Raw genomic sequence first — 17,993 nt, forward strand, 5'->3', positions numbered from 1 at the left:
TCTACCACCAAAGTGCTAAATAATATCCACCATGGCCTATGAAACTTCTGGTTTGCACTGTCTCCCCCCAATTCTTAGTAATCTCAGGCCCTATTTGTGGGTCTTGTGGATAGGGCTGGGGCATGGCAGAATAATTCTTTTCAGATCATGTCTTGTTTCTAAAATTTATTCTCAGAGTTCTTTCCTTTCTGCCTACCTCAATTCCTTTTGACAATGGGAATTTTTAGGCTATTTTCTGTCAACGAAGATAATGTTATATAATCTAATAAATCCTAATAACGAAGTGGCAATAGTCATTAATAGCCTGTCATATTATATTAAAATCATGCTAATACATAATCTGGGAATTGGAAATGTTGGAAATTAAAATTTTTCTAGTAAAAGATGTGGTTCTTGCAAAAGTTTGAGTGATGGAATAAAACATGGCATCTTGGAAGTTAGAAAATTTATATAATGAGATGTTGTACAATCTATAAATCAATAAGGAGAAATTGAGGCAGGGGAAAACAACATTTGAAAACATATAATAGCATAAGAAGTCTGATAGTTGGAAAATACAGAGTACTGTTATCTGGTTTCAGTGTAATTCAGGTAGAGAGATGTAGTGGAAACATTTACCAGCAGACACATAGATCAATCTGTGATAAGCATTAACCAACATGCTAGAAATACATAGTCATTTTGTGATAAATTAAAATGCAATTAATGTTTGACCAGTTTATATCTATAGAGGCATCAAATGTATCCTTTGGGATAGTTACTAGATAACAGGAATATTCTTTGAGGAAGAGTATGTTTAAAAAGATAGTTGGCAAATTGGAAGTGAATTACTCATATAAGGATTGGAAATTCAAGAAAATGAATACAGTCCAGTCTTATTTTAGTATTCAACTCTATAATGAAGAAACTGAGTTGTGTGGGAAATGTATTCAATTCTGCTTTGAAAATATTGCACTCAACATTTTCAGATCATTCCAAATTGGAACTTTGACAAAGAAAATGGAGTGAGTGACAAAAGCTAAGATCTGGGGAGTCACATACACTAAGAGGTAGGAGAAGTAATGAAAACAGGAGAATGTGTTAGAAGGTAGTTTTCCTGAGAAACAGATAAGCTTCATATTCAGAGAGCCTAAATTAGGAGCCTTTATTACAGAAGTTGACTACTACATGCTGACTAGCATTCCAATGAATGCAAGTACAGTCTTGTTGACTTTATAAAGGCAAAAACACATCCTAGTTAAACAATGAATACAATGGAAAGGAGCTGTGATCAGCAAGGCAAGTTACAGAAGCAAAATAAGATAGTTAACAGTGAACTGTTTTTACAGTTACAAAATAACAACTGGGGTTAAAGTGGTGTTTCCAGGATCTGAACAGTTTGTTATTAGGGTACACCTGACTCTTGGAACAGTGGTGAGGTGGAGGAAAATTAAAATAAAGTTCATTCTACCAGGAACCCTTAGCTCAAATGTTTCTTCTAAAACCAAATATGCAAGTATACCAAGGGAAGTGGAAAGTGGTCTCAAAGTTTACTCAAGTGGATCTTGATCTAAGGAAAGTATATTGACTTCAATAAATCTGTACTTTAAAGGAAAGTACATCTTACTGTACTTGGTAGAAAACATTTCAAAGGTTCTATTGAAATCTAATGTTGATGTAAAACATGAGAATGATGCAATTGCTTTCAAAATCATTTTGACTCCAAGATAATATGTAACATTAGGTATCTAAAAAAAAACTTAAATTGCTGAGATGTATTAAGAATTAATGACATGGGACCCGAGTGGTAGCACAATGGTAGGGCATTTGCCTTACATGAGGCTGACCCAGGATGGACGCTGGTTCGATTCCCAGTATCCCATATGGTCCCCCAAGCCAGGAGTGATTTTTGAGCACAGAGCTAGGAGTAACCACTGAGTGCTGCTGGATGTGCCCCAGAAAAAAGAATTAATGATATTATGCATTACAAGGTTAAAGAATGCTATGAATAGAATCTTAAAAATGTGACAACATGTTAAACTCATGTAAGTGGTTGAGTCATTGGCAAATCACTATATTTGGAGCTATTCCTTGTGGTGCAATAATGAACATAAAATTTGCTTTAAAAGAAAAGTCAAAGTTCTTTTGAAAAATTCACGGACTCTCCTAAATTAAAAAGTATTTCAATTATTCAAACAGTTAACATTTTAATTTATTTTTATCATGAGTATTCATGAGTAAAATATACCTTGAGATCACAAAACATTTGAAAAATAAAGCAATTATATTTATATTTTTCCTCTTACATGCAGATCCTTATTGACAGATGCAAGTGATTTTGTAAGGAGGCTCCAAGAAGATACTTTAGCCCACTTCATGCAATTTCTATGGATTATCATGCTAGAATTATTCTCATCACCCTGATTCCTGAATTTGACTTTAAACATGTGCAGTTAACATCCCAAACTCTTCCATGAGTAACTATCTTAAATTTTCCTAGGTGCAAGTAATTGAGATATAGTCATTTGAATATATTAGGAATCTCTCAAAGACTTAGCTTCAAGAACCTCTGCAACTTTGAGAGAAATCACTGCATATAAAGATGAGCAATCAAACCACAGTCAGCACATTCCTTTTGTGGGGATTTTCTAGTTTCCCAGACCTGCAGGCTCTTCTCTTTGTGTTGATTTTCTTCTCCCATCTGACCATCCTAGCTGCAAATGTGTCAATCATGGTGGCCATAAAACTCAACCACAACCTTCACAACCCCATGTACTTTTTCCTCTGTGGCCTATCTTTTTCAGAGACATGTACCACTATGGTCATCATCCCCCGCATGTTGGTGGACTTGCTTTCAGTCAGCAAGACCATTTCTCTTCCTGAATGTGCCACACAGATGTTTTTTTTCTTTGGCTTGGGAGGCAATAACTGCTTCACTATGGCTGCCATGTCTTATGACCGTTACACTGCCATTCACAACCCACTGCACTATGCCATCCGGATGAGCCATAAAATCTGTGCTCAGCTCATGGTGGCCTCTTGGATGGTTGGATTCCTGATTTCTCTGAGCATTGTCAACATTGTCTTCAACTTGTCTTTCTGTGATTCCAACATCATCCAGCACTTCTTCTGTGATTTCTTACCTGTTGTTTCCCTTGCTTGTAACTATACTTCCTATCATGAAATGCTTATTTCTTTTCTCTCTGCCTTTGTGTTGGTGGGCAGCTTTATTTTAATCATGATCTCCTATATCTTCATTGGGTCTGTAATTATGAAGATGCCCTCTACTAAGGGAAGGTATAAGGCCTTCTCAACTTGTTCTTCCCACCTCACTGTGGTGTCCATACACTATGGATTTGCTGGGTTTGTATATTTGAGGCCAAAATATGAGGACTCATTTAGTGAAGATATGCTGATGGCTGTGACTTACACTGTACTGACTCCTCTTCTCAATCCCATTGTTTACAGTCTAAGGAATAAAGAAATGCAGGTAGCCTTAAGGAAGATAGTTAGCAATGCTAATAGGTTTCTTCTTCACAGAGTAAATAAAAGAACTGAAAACACTTAAACATTTAAAGATTGTTGATAGAGAAAGTGAATAAAATGAGTACTTAAAAATAGTTGATGTATTAGATCACCATTTAATTAGTACTGAAAGGGTAGTTTCAAAGATTTTGTTTGTTTTTTTTTGGTGGGGGGGTACCACATCTGGTGTTGGCTAGGGATCACTCCTGGTTTTGAATTCAGTGGTCACTCATGGAGGAGTTTAGGGGAGGGACCCTCTGAAGTGATGAGATTGAAACTGTTCAGTTGCAACTGACCCAGATTTTATTTTCAGCACCCCAGATGGTCTCCCATCTAAAAGTGATCCCTGAATGCAGAGCCACGAGTACCATCAGGTATACCCCACTTCCCAAAAAAATATTTAATTCGCTGATTCTCATATTTCCTAGTGAGGCAATTCCAGATTGACTAAGCTGTAGCATAACTTTGAAATACTTAAAATTCTACCATGACCTTAATTTTGCTCACTTTGAATCATACTAAATGAATCTGAAACCCTTCCATTTACTAGGGAGGAGCCTGAAAAAAATAAATTGTATGCATGAGTAAAAGGACTAAATTTGCACAAGCATACTTTTACCCAGCAGCTAAATTCAAGGCAACCCCATTCTCAACCTCAGCACCTGCATACTTGCTTTAGATGCAACTTCTCAGTGAAATCTATATTGCCATTCTTCTCCCTTAGTCTACTCAGACACATCAAGGCAAACATCCTACCCATTATACTATCTCCCAAGCCACTCTAATTGTCTTTTTGAGGGGGTTCTGGGGGGCACACTCGATGATGCTCAGGGGTTAATCCTGGCTATGTGCTCAGAAATTGCTCCTGGCTTGGAGGATCGAACCATGATCTGTCATAGGTGAACCACGTGCAAGGCAAACGCCCAACCGCTTGCAACACTGCTCTGAACCCAGCCACTATAATTGAATAATTTTAAATTGACAGAGATCACAGACCAGTTAGAGACTTGCTTTATCCTCCTCTTAGGATTCTCTATATGGTGACTGGAGCCAAAGACATAAAATACAGGCATAAAATAATCATCGGTAGGAATCAAGGGCTAGAGTAATAGTGTAGTAGACAGGTGTTTACTTTACATGCAGTAGACCTGGGTTCTATCACAGAAACCTCCAGGAGTAATCCCTGAATACCACAGGTTTGACCCAAGAAGAAAAATTTTGCTTCAATTTTCTTTCTGGTTCAACTTTCTCAATTTCTCTGAATACATATTAAGACTTAAATATAGTTATCTTTTAATAATTATTTTTAATTAATCAATTAATTTTTGTTTGGGTCTATACACAATAGTGATCAGAACTTACTCTTGGCTCTAGGATCAAGGCTCAGGAGACCATGCAAGCATCTTGCCTCATACTATCACTCTAGCCATCACATTGTTTTTATATAAACTACATTGAAAATGGGCACAGATATAAGCAATTAGAGATCTAAAACTTTATTCTTTAGCAGATATCTCTTTTTAAAAATACATGTATATGTATATGAGTAACTATTTTATCATTTGAAACAATGTTTCTAATTATAATTTAGCATCTTTAAAGTGATTACATTTCTAATTTCCAAGTTGATATAAAAATTTATCATTTACTGTTGCAAGTCAGCCCTTGATGGGGTTGACTGATGGAGGGATGGAGGATGAGATATTTCCCCTCCAGCTCGGAGCACGCATCTGCCACTCTGTTCAGCCGGCGGTTCTGAGGTGAAGCGGCGGGTAAAAGGCTAGCAGACAGTCAGGCTTGTGAAAATATCAGCTTTATTCGGAGGACAAGATTGAAGCCAAAAGCCTCAGCATCAGTTCCAGCCAAAAAGCTCCTCGCCTTCCACAGACCCTTGCTTTTATGCCCCAGAATCAGGTACCACCCAATGGTGGGATCAGGTACCACCCAATGGTGGGAGCAGAATCAGGTACCACCCTAGGGTGGGAGCAGAATGCCAGGTCACATCCTAGGGTAGGGCACAATCATCAATCAGGATAGGGTCAATAACATATTAATCCCATTGAAATGTTTTCATACACAACAGTTTACATTTAGTAAAATTCTACCTTAGGGCATATACCTGATATATTTAAATCATAGGCACACAATTCCTTTTTATTGCTGTATTTATCCATGATTTTTTTTTACAAAAACATACCAAAAACATGCTTTCTAAGAGAGTAACTTTTTAGCAAGCTGTCTCTTCAGAGCCCCTTTAATCTCATTGTTCCTGAGGCTGTAGATGAGGGGGTTCAGCATGGGAATCACCACCATGTAGAACACAGACACCACCTTGTTCTGGTCAGTTGAGTAACTGGACTTCGGCATCACATAAATGAATGTAATGGTCCCATAGAATAGAGTGACTGCTGTGAGGTGGGAGGTGCAGGTGGAAAAGGCTTTCTGGCGCCCCTCAGTGGAGTTCATCTTCAGGATGGTGATGAGAATGTAAATGTATGATAGAGATATGATAAACACTGTAACCACAATAATAGAACCAGCAGTAAATGAGGGAACTACGGCAGGGATACTGGCATCAGAACATGAGAGTTCAATTAAAGGAGCAAAATCACAGAAGAAATGATTCACTTGATTCGGTCCACAGAAGAATAAAGAAAAGAATGACAAAGAGAAGGAAGATGCATTGAAAATACCACCTATGTAAGCTACTACTATTAACTGCACACAGACTTGTGTAGACATTTTGTTGGAATACAGCAGTGGGTTGCAGATTGCCACAAAGCGATCATAGGCCATGGCAGCCAGAAGGAAACATTCAGCAGTTCCAAAGAAAACAGCTGAACCAAGCTGGATGCCACATCCAAGATAAGAGATAGTATTTTTCTCCACCAAGAAATTCACAAGCATATTGGGTGTGACTGAAGATGAATACCCAATATCAGCAAAAGCCAAATGGCTCAGAAAAATGTACATAGGATGATGGAGCTGAGAAGACACTTTAATTAGAGTGATGGTGCTGAGATTGCCAGAGATGGTCACTAGGTAGATACAAAGGATGATCATGAAGAGGATGATTCGAAGAATGGGGTCATCAGTTAATCCCAACAAAATAAAACCAGTTACTTCAGTGTAGTTTCCATTTCTCAAGGAATCCATGAGACCATGCAGAGCAGTGACTAAGTGAGCCTATAACAGAACCTTACAATAAGTTGTAAATTCAATGCCCTTATTTTCATTAACAAATAGGGAACTTAGTCACAGATAATGATATTCAAGCATACATTTATGCTAAAATGAGTCTATATTTATGTTTTGGTGACACCCACTGTGCTCAGGGATACTCTTGTCTCTGTGCTCAGAGTTTATTCCTGGGAAGTGCTTGGGGTCCATATGTGGTGCTAGGGATTATACCAAGATCAGGCATGTACAAAGCAAATGACTTGCCTATTCATCTGGTCTTATTTTTAAATATATTTAAACACAACCTCCCCCAAAACATCTTTAATTATCATCTCTTTTTCTTTAAATATTATGCAATTTCCCATATGCACAAATGTGACTGAGATCACAGCAAATAATATAAAAACTAAAACAATACCAAAATATAATGACACATATAATTAGATATATTTGTTTATAGAAATAGTTTTTGTAATGCATCGCATAGTATTTATCAAATTCTTACTAAATGGTAAATAATTAAAATATGAATATATACATATGCATACATTTCTATGCATCATACCCTACTATATGATATATTATCATTATTTTATGGTAAAGAAACAGCATCAAAGAGGATATTTAACTCATACAAAGGTACATAACAAGTTGTAGAATTCAGATTTATAAAGCTCCAGAAAGTCTGATTCTATAGTACTTTACTACGTATTAAGCATATTAAATCAAATACTATTACTGGAAGATAAAGGTAAATATTACTGTATTAACAATGAGTAGATGCAGAGTAACCTTTAAGTATCACAAGAATGCATAAGGAAGCATAAAAATGTTTATACATACTCCACAATATCTCCTAAATAAGATGATTTTTTAAGAAGTAGAATTAAAATGGTTCTTTATGCTAATCCAGGAAGGTATTTCATTAAATGAAATGAATGAAGTCATTCTGTAAATTTATTGTACTTCTAAAACTTTGTAGTTAAAAATTGATATCTTATTGAGAAACAGTAATATCTCATTGAAAACAGTATATCTGGTATTACACTATTTTAATTAAATCTAATCAGAATATATGATTAATAATAAAACAATTTAAGATTTTAATCACTTCTACTTAACAATTCTAATTCATTTTAGAAAAGGAACTAATATTCATTTCAAAAATAATCTGTTGCTAAAGGAAGTATATCCTGAGTTAGAAAATAATAAGTATATATAATAAAAAGTACAATGCCAGAATGAAGTAAACCTCTATTTTGTTTTGTTTTATTTTGCTTTTTGAGTTTTTGTGTCACACCGGTGGGTCTCATGAATTACTCCTGGCTCTGCACTCAGAAATCGCTCCTGGCAGGCTGGGTGACCATATAGAATGCTGAGGATCTTACCCGAGTTGTTCCCATTTTCATCCCTGGTTGGCCACCTGCAAGGCAAAAACACCCTACCACTATGCTATCGCTCTAGCCCCAAACGTGTGTGTGTGTGTGTGTGTGTGTGTTTTGTTTTGTTTTGTGGTGATGCTCAGGAGTCACCTGGTTATGTGCTCAGAAATCGCTCCTGGCAGGCATGGGACCATATCGGATGCCAGGGAAGTGGAACCTCGATCTGTCCTAGTTCAGATGTATGCATGCCTTACCGCAGTGCCAATAGCTCCAGCCCCCCAAACCTCTGTATTTTTAAACAAACTTTGAGCTTTGCCTTTTGTATTGCTGTCTTGAAACTAAAGCACTTCACCCGTAAACTAAGTCTTTCTGTAAATATATTTGATATATGTTTAAAATCTTTAATTTACATGTTTACTTAGAAATAAATGTCCCAATATCCAAATGTATTTAAAGATATTTAAAGATAAACGATCTAAAGTGAATATAGTAGCATGACTGGTAAGTGCTGTTCAAAGTTTGAATTGCATTAAAGATCCTGAGTTTCCATCTTTCAGCAAGATAAAGAAGGCATTCTGGTGAAATAAACAAAAATATATAACATATACTTATTCATAAGTAATGATCATAAATATAGCCAGAGTTTGTCATATATGTCTACATTTATGAAATAGATATTAGTTTAAAAGATTAGATAGACTGAGAAGCTGGAGAGAGAGTTAATGGGACCTTTACTTTGAGAAAGGCTCTTGATGAGGTCCTATAAATGCTATTATATCTGCAACCTCTCAAAGACAAAGATTCCTTTGAATATTCTTCACTTCAGAGACTTTTGCATCATCTGCCCTAGTTACTTTTAATATGTAAAAGCTTAACCTGGCCAGATTACTATAAATAGGCAAATATCTGTAATGTTTGCTCTTGCTCTTCCTGTGGTTGTTGGTTTAAGACAATGAAATGTGATGGAGAATCAGGGCTGTGACCTTATGCCTGTCTCCCTTATGCCTGTCTCTAGACACCCCTGTTTCAGACCTGTTCGCCTGGGGCTGATCCCAGACAGAAGTTACAAATTGTTTAATTGCATCTGCCATTTTTCCACTATACTTGTGAGAAAAGATAATATTAGGGAGAAAGCACTTTTAGATGATAAATGAAAATTAATCCAACTATTTAGCAGAAGACAGTCTTACCTCATGAAATAAAATTTCACTCATTTTTTGGTAACAGATCAAAATCCCTATGTTATATAACTCTCTTTTATTTATTTGCTTTTGCCTTTGGGGATGACTCTCTGAAGATTCTAGTGATTAAAAGGTGAATTCAAAAGCACTATGGAGGATAATTAAGTTCTGCACTGGAAATGGAAATTTTCAGTTTTTACAAATACTTCAAAACTAATTTTCAGGAGTCTCAATTCTCAAGATATGAAATTTTGCTCCTATTTTGGTATCTACATATATTTCAATAATATTCACAATTATTGGGAAGGATTATTTAATAAATTATTGATAAATATCTATTCAAAAGCTTTGATTTGTTTTTAATAAAGTCCCATTTTTAAAGTTCAGTTACAAAAATCAGGGTTTGATTAAGTCAATAGGCATTTATAAATACTTTACTCTTATTTATGTAAGATAACTTATAATTATTTTGTGAAAGAATAATGAGGTAGAACTCATTAAAAATAATGGTATAAAGTTGAATTTTTTTTTTTATTTTCTGGGTTGGTAGCTCAATATTTCCTGGCTGTCCACAGTGAACCCAGTAAAATAGTCAAGGGACAATATGCTGTGCTGAGACTCAAACCTGGGAGGGCCACATGCAAAGAAGCCTCACTGCTTATACTTACACTTCAAACTATAAAATTAAATTATAAATAGTTAAAGCCTATAATAAATATAAATTAATTCCTTATTAGTATATAAACCTTAATATTGACCTCGCATATAGTAGGATAGTATGGTAATAAAATACTTAACATTTTAGCTCTAAAATTCAATCTTATGTAATTGTCTTGCTAATTTTAGGGCCTCCTCTATCAATATATATTGACACTATTGAGAAATTGGTGTTTACACTAAAAAGCAAGCAAAACAAATATATTCCAGAATATTTTCCTATGAATTATGCTAAAAATTCACATATTTAAATTATGGTATTATAATGCAAATTATTTTATTACAAAAATAATTCCTCATTGTTAAATGGGAGAATTGAAACTAAAGAGTTCCAACCATTTAGGTATTTCTGACCCTCAATGTCATTTTTCCGCTTCAAGTGCACAGTTTATCCACTCTGTTCCATTCCTTCTTTCATTTCTTTTCTGAAACTTCAGACCTTCTGGGAAGTCTTTAATAACCTGTTCATCCTTCTCATTTCACTGGTAAATATATCTCACAGATGCAAGCACATAAAGCCCTCAGAAGCAACAACAACTAATGGAGGCTAGAATTCCGTGCATTAACATGCTTTGCCCTTCTTTCAGATGGGTATTTGGAAGTATTTTGAGATATTTGAATCACAGAAGTACTTAGGGCTTTCTCCTAGCTCTGTGCTCAGGGGTCATGTCTGAAGTATCTCAGGGGACCAATTGTAGTGCTAGTGATCAAATGGGGTCAGTATGTTGATCCATCCATCCAGTCACTCTATGCCTTTTGATAAGAGAGTTCAATTTATTGTTATTTAGAACAAATATAGATACAAAGTTTAAAATCAGGGCTATTCTTCACCTCATTGATTTGAAGTATACCTATTTGTTGTATTAATAAATTTTTATAGCAGCCCAATTATTTCAAAATTTGAAATTCTTAATATTTGGTAAATGTATGAAGTGAGAAATTTGTCCTTTCACTTTGTGAAAAAGTTTTTTAATGCTAATCCCATTGTTAATGATTGTATGATAATTTAGGATTTTTAATTTGAATTTATTTTTAACTTGATTTTACTAGATAACTTTTATTATATATTACCATGGATCAATCAGACACAGAAGAATTAATTTCAGCAAATCAGCCAACTGTGGAGTAATACTCTTTTGGGAATGAACCACTGGGCCTTGGCTGGTCAGACATTTACTGACCAAATATCTAAAAGCAGTTTCATGCTTCCACAATTTCTTTTTCTTTCTTTCTTTCTTTCTTTCTTTCTTTCTTTCTTTCTTTCTTTCTTTCTTTCTTTCTTTCTTTCTTCTTCCTTTCTTTCTTTTTCTTTCTTCTTTTCTTTCTTCTCTTCTCTTTCTTCTCTTTCTTTTCTTTCTTTCTTTCTTTCTTCTTTCTTTATTCTTTCTTTTCTTTCTTTCTTTTCTTTCTTTCTTTCTTTCTTTCTTTCTTTCTTTCTTTCTTTCTTTCTTTCTTTCTTTCTTTCTTTCTTTCTTTCTTTCTTTCTTTCTTTCTTTTCTTTCTTTCTACTTTCTTTCTTTCTTTCTTTCTTTCTTTCTTTCTTTCTTTCTTTCTTTCTTTCTTTCTCTCTCTCTCTCTCCTCTCTCTTTCTTTCTTTCTTTACTTTCTTTCTTTCTTCTTCTTTCTTCTTTCTTTCTTTCTCTTTCTTTCTTTCTTTCTTTCTTTCTTCTTTCTTTCTTTCTTTCTTTCTTTCTTTTTCTTCCTTCCTTTCTTTCTTTTCCTTCCTTCCTTCCTTCCTTCCTTCCTTCCTTCCTTCCTTCCTTCCTTCCTTCCTTCCTTCCTTCCTTCCTTCCTTCCTTCCTTCCTTCCTTCCTTCCTTCCTTCCTTCCTTCCTTCCTTCCTTCCTTACTTCCTTACTTACTTCCTTCCTTACTTTCTTTCTTTCTTTCTTTCTTTCTTTCTTTCTTTCTGTTTTTGGGCCACATCCGGTGACGCTCAGAGGTTACTCCTGGCTATGTGCTCAGAAATCACACGTGGCTTGGGGGACCATAGTGCATGCAAGGCAGACACCTAATGCCCTGTGCCACCACTCTGGCCCTGACCTATTACAATTTCTGTATACTTTCTACAAGTTCTTTCTTCTTTCACTTTTTAAATTTCTCTTGATATATTCATAAAAGTCACAAATAATATCTCAAAAATCTGAATTATTTTGCCTCTTATTTTAATATATGCCTTATTTCTGCTATTAATTTTGTAAATATTGTCCTACTACAATCCTGGAACTTATTTTTATTACCCTTTCTCTGATTGAAATTCATGCAAATGTTATTCATTTCACTTAAATTTTTTTGGTTCCTTAAGCATTTTTTCTTATAATTAAGTTTTTTATAAGCTTCATTTAATTTTTATTTGATTCATGAGCTATAAATTCATTTCTGTGTGTGTTTTCTACTCATATATTAATTATTGATTTTAAGTATTTTAGACAGTTTAAGTAATTAAAAGTTATTAAAATAATTTAAACTATTTTATAATACACACAGAAAATTTAAACATATGTAAAAACAGATTTTATTTGGAGGAGATATACTGAGGGAGGAAAGGAAGAGGATAAGAAAGAAAGAGAAATAGAAGAGTAACTCACTCAAAACAGCACAGGCTTCTCCAAAGGCAAACAGAGACTCTGGTTGGTACCCAACCCTGAATGAATGTACAAAAGTCCACATCTCAAGAGGGGTAATGCAGGTAAAATATGTTCAGGCACCATATACCTGGGCAACACATGTGAGTCACATATGCTATTATTAAAATAAAATATTTCCTGTAGTTTTTTCTAAACATGTGCAATATATATTCATTATATGTTCAATGTTGTCAATTTTATTGTTCAGATTTTGTTGATCATACTATTTAATAAAGAGTCATTAAACTAGTTTGTAAAACATCAAATAATTATATTTTTACTTGGGATAGACAAGAATTAGTTTTAGACTTTTTTATAGCTATTACATTTTATTTTTAAGTAAGAGGGTTAATATCCATCAATAACATCAATGTAGATCTAACAAACAATTGCTATTAAGTCTAGTAATATCTACTAGAAAACAGAATTTTACTAAAACTATATTATCATTAGGTGCTAATAGTAAGCAAGAATTTATTGCCAAAAATATAACTGCAAAAAATTAAGAAGGCAGAGGATGAAGGGAGTAGAAGAAAGAACAGAAAGAATAGGAGAAAAAAGAGAAAAGAGCTTGCAAATTTTTTGTAGTAATTATTTTACACAATGCCCAAGGTATTCCATAATTTCTATGAAAAGCCTGACTGTGATATATAGAGTAGATGATCCATTTCTTTAAGATTCTCTTGAGATACATTACAAAATCAGTAACATTTGTATATATAAACTACATGACATTTAAGATGAAAGATTACAAATATCTTCTTTAGGTAAAGTTTTATAGATATATTTTTATATCTCTAAGGACAAAATTGACATGCATGAAATGTTCTATTTCCTCTAAATTTCTCTCTATATAAATAAAGAAATGTCATCTATACAACATGGCCAATGACAAAAATTATTCTTTAACTGTAAAATGTTTCTGGACTGTGAGTGCAATATTGTTTTAGGAATATGCTTTACTGAGGGCAATTATACTTTTAAGAATAAACATTTGCCATGACCTCACAATATATTTTTAAATATTATTACCTATATTTCTCACCATTGTAATTATATTTCTAAGATAGGATTGCTTTCCTGCTTCTGTTGTCTCTTGAGATCAGGTATGAAACCTTTGAGAATTATGCTTGCCAAAGGAAAAGTATTGGTATAACTATTACCAGTAAAAATGCTCAGTTATAAAGTTTTATTATTCTTTGCATTAATTTTTATAATGGTTTATTTTTTCCAAGTTGTCTTTTATCTTTTTAAATAAATATCTTTTAATTTCCTTATTTTTGTTTGCTTGATTTTGGGAGGGTCACACCCAATGATGCTCAAAGCTTACTCCTGGCTCTACACTCAAAAATTACTCCTGGTGATGCTTAGGGCACCATAAGAGATGCTGGCAATCTAAACAGGCTCAGCTGTGTGTAAGTCAAAATCCTTACCCGTTGTAGTATCACTCTGGTATCTCCTTAACTTAATATTAATTATTTTGTTTCTGTGATCAATTATTTCCACTGGCTTTCATGTTAAGCACCTTTCTTTTGCCCTGGTTATAATTTTTCACTTATTTTTGGTGTATAATAGTCAATTAATTGTTTTTAAGAATTTAATGTATGTGAGATGCTTTGTTTTGTTGCTTATTCTGTTTTCCCCGAGTCACTACATGTGTTTGTCATCTTATTTTATCTCAAGGTTGAGACTCTAGTTCTTCAAGCTAGAGTCTACTTTTTAGTAGTTTGAAAAACTAGAGTCTCAGGCAAAACTTAACCACATTCCCCTGTCCCCAAAATAGATTAGCTACAACGAAACTATGAACTTAATATGCCTTGGGTACTGATACATGCATTCTCTCAACCCAAAACACCATCAGAACTGAATCTCTCTTGATAACCCTTAGTTCTGCCTCTTAGTTCTCACAGAAAAGAAGTACCTTTATAATAGCCTCAATTCTTTAAGTTCTCAGTTCCTGTGAGGCAATTCTTTGTTTTATAAGTTGAAGCATAAAATTTGAGACATTAAACATCCAATCATGTGCTTTATTTTGCTCATGTAGGGCTGAATAAGACAGCAAGTCTGCCATTCATCGGAGGGAAACCTCAAAGATAAATTACAAGCAGAAAGATTAGACTTGCAGATTGTTTCCAACTCAGAGCTACCAGGAAGTGAGCACGCTGCCTGCATTCTTGCTTGAATATACTCTCCAGGTGAAGTTTACATTGCTATTCTTTCACCTGTTTTGTTATTCTCCCTTAGTTAGCTCTGTTCCATTCTCCAAGGCACTAAATAATTGCAATTGTTTGAATCACTAAGTGTTGTATATGAAAACATTTCCATAAGATTATTCTTTGCCTGTTGTCCCTCTTTGACCTTCCAGGTGGGGGCGCTGTTGAGAGTGGAATAAATAGTTCGGGAGCGAGGTGTTCGGAGTCTTTTGGCAGTTTGCTGGCTGGCTCCAGGTGTTTTTTGGAGCCGGCAGTAGGCAGACAAAGAACTCTCTGCGCCCAACCTTTTACCCCTTTAACCTCCTGTCTATGTGGATTATTTGCTGCGGATAAATATTACCAAGATCTCTCCCCAAATGAGGAGAAGGGGATGGGAATCAATTTCTCATTCTAGGAGCTCTTTGAGGATACACAAATAACAAATAAAGGAGTAAACTGGACCCACAACTAAGTTGTTTATCTGTCATATGCTATGAGATAAATAAGATTATATTAAGATATCAAATAACATGCTTTCCTAAGAAAGTAACTTTCTAGCAAGCTATCTCTTCAGAGCCCCTTTAATCTCATTGTTCCTGAGGCTGTAGATGAGGGGGTTCAGCATGGGAATCACCACCATGTAGAACACAGAAGCCACCTTATTCTGGTCAATTGAGTAACTGGACTTCGGCATCACATAAATGAATGTAATGGTCCCATAGAATAGAGTGACTGCTGTGAGGTGGGAGGTGCAGGTGGAAAAGACTTTCTGGCGCCCCTCAGTGGAGTTCATCTTAAGGATGGTAATAAGGATGTAGATATAAGAGATAGCTATGATAAATCCTGTAACCACACTGATAGAACCAGCAGTAAATGAAGTGATCACTGCAGGAATACTGGCATCAGAACATGAGAGTTCAATTAAAGGAGCAAAATCACAGAAGAAATGATTCACTTGATTTGGTCCACAGAAGAATAAAGAATGAAATAGTGAAGGAAGAAGCATCAAATATACTCCCCAATGTAAGCTACTACTATTAACTGCACACAGACTTGTGTAGACATTTTGTTGGAATACAGCAGTGGGTTGCAGATTGCCACAAAGCGATCATAGGCCATGGCAGCCAGAAGGAGACACTCAGCTGACCCAAAGAAAACAGCTGAACCAAGCTGGATGCCACATCCAAGATAAGAGATAGTATTTTTCTCCACCAAGAAATTCACAAGCATATTGGGTGTGACTGAAGGCTTTGTGCCACTCCTCAGTAGAGCACATCTTCAGGATGGAGATAAGGATGTAGGAGAGCAATGATGAGCACTGAGACCACAATGATGGAGCCAGAAGTGATGGCTGGAATGATATCAGAAGCAAAATCATGAAAACAAGAAAGCTTCAAAAGGGGAGAATAGTCACAGAAAAAGTGATTGACTTTATTTGGTCCACAGAAAGACAGTCTTAGTAAACAAGCAGTAAATGTCCAAGCATTTGCACATCCACCTAGGTAAGATGCTCCCACTAAAAAAAAAATGCAGATTCTGGGAGACATGTGAGTGGAATAGAGAAGAGGTGAGCGGATGGCCACATAGTGATCATAGACCATAGCAGCAAGAAAGAAGCACTCAGCTGTCCCAAAAGTGACCGCAAAGTTGGGAAACACAACCAGCAACAGGAACAGTAGTTTTTTCCCTGAGGAAACCCATGAGCATGACAGGGGTGACTGAAGAGGAGTACCCAATGTCTACAAAAGCCAAATGGCAGAGGAAAAGGTACATAGGGGTATGCAACTGAGGGCTGTTTCTGATTAGCATAATTATGCTTACATTGCCTACTAAAGTTACCCCATAAATTCCTAGGAAAAAAATAAAGTGGTACAAACTGTAGTGTCTTCTGTTAACCCCAGAATGATTAATTCTGTCACAGTTGTATAATTCCCATCTGTATGGGAAAAATCTTTACTCCTCACTGAAAGCAATAAATAAAATTAAATGTTATAATATAAAAGTATATAATAACTTGCATACTTATTTTTGCAATATCTATATAATAAATGTCACTAAAACAAAAATGAATGCTAGTCAAACTATCTTTCAGACAAACTTCATATAAAAATTGATAGTATAATACCATTGATGTCAGATATGCACCATATAGTTTATTTTGTTATTCTTTGAATTGTGCAGGTCAACAAAATTTTATAATACTATTTTTCCTTCAAATGTTTAATGTCAATAACACTGAATTTATTCAGAATCACACTATTTTACAATCTTATTTTTAACATAATGTCTGGATACTATTCTATGTTAACTAACTAAGCAACAGAATGCCTTGTTATATAATTACATGTAATTATACATCTGAACTCTGAAGTTCTAGATTTCTTATCTTTTATTTAACTATCTTATCAAACTTTGACAAGGTATGACTTAAATAGTGAATTAAAGCTTATATATTTGTTTATTAGAGGATAAGAGAGGGTTATTGTATTTTTTGTTTGCTTGGGAACTGGCAGGAATCTAATACATGTACAAATGCATTCTATCAATGAGATGTTTCCATGCTCCCAAACTTAAAATGTTTAAACATACATTTACAAATTTAGTGTCTATTATATACCACCATAATGTTGAAGCAAAGTATAGGACAAAATGCTATATGCTTTAGATCTATAGCACTTGGGTTCTATTTTTCAGCTTTTCTGTAGACTGTGAAACTTTAGACAACTGTAGATACTTTTCAACTCTTCATTATCCTTTTTGTTTTAAAATAAGCTTAATTATACTTTATGTTTAAATCTGATGACAATGTACATAACACTGAACAGGGTTCAAGAAGTAAGTGGATACCCAACAAATGATAATTTACTCATAATAATAAAACTTAAATTTCTACTGTAAAAATGAAAATGAACATTTCTTCATAGGTAGTTCACATAAATATAAGAAAATTATTACCTTCAGATGCTTATATCTCAATAATAAATTCCAAAGATTTAACACTGTAATGTAAATCTGCATTTATGAGGTTTGATGTCTTTGGGTATGTAAGCCCTAGAGTATACTCCTTGTTTGCAAAAATACTCCAGGCAAAAATCATAGGTATTATGATTATGTGACCATATATTAGGTAATTATTTTGCACAGTTTTTGAGAGTACAGTAGGTTGATTTTTAATAAAGACTTGATGGATTGTTGAAATTAAATTTTTATT

The 17,993-nt window shown here is 34.6% G+C and overlaps 3 protein-coding genes and 1 pseudogene across 3 annotated transcripts; 1 reads left to right on the forward strand and 3 right to left on the reverse strand.

Annotated features, from left to right (window-relative positions):
• The first annotated feature begins 2,581 nt into the window (after window positions 1-2,581).
• On the forward strand, window positions 2,582-3,547 carry LOC126018526 (olfactory receptor 10Z1-like). The gene has a single exon (XM_049780655.1). The coding sequence runs from the start codon at window positions 2,582-2,584 to the stop codon at window positions 3,545-3,547; it is 966 nt and encodes a 321-aa protein (XP_049636612.1).
• Window positions 3,548-5,715: 2,168 nt separating this feature from the next.
• LOC126018945 (olfactory receptor 502) lies at window positions 5,716-6,660 on the reverse strand. The gene has a single exon (XM_049781065.1). It carries the CDS (start codon window positions 6,658-6,660, stop codon window positions 5,716-5,718), a length of 945 nt encoding a protein of 314 aa, XP_049637022.1.
• Window positions 6,661-15,344: 8,684 nt separating this feature from the next.
• Window positions 15,345-16,021, reverse strand: LOC126018995 (olfactory receptor 502-like). The gene is given in 2 exon segments (XM_049781115.1): window positions 15,345-15,799; window positions 15,802-16,021. Coding segments are annotated over 2 exon segments (666 nt in total). The 5' UTR covers window positions 16,013-16,021.
• A 1-nt stretch (window position 16,022) lies between these two features.
• On the reverse strand, window positions 16,023-16,555 carry LOC126018527 (olfactory receptor 5P3-like; annotated as a pseudogene).
• Between the last annotated feature and the right edge of the window lie 1,438 nt (window positions 16,556-17,993).

Source organism: Suncus etruscus, chromosome 9, assembly GCF_024139225.1.
Source record: "Suncus etruscus isolate mSunEtr1 chromosome 9, mSunEtr1.pri.cur, whole genome shotgun sequence".
Lineage (NCBI taxonomy): Eukaryota > Metazoa > Chordata > Mammalia > Eulipotyphla > Soricidae > Suncus > Suncus etruscus.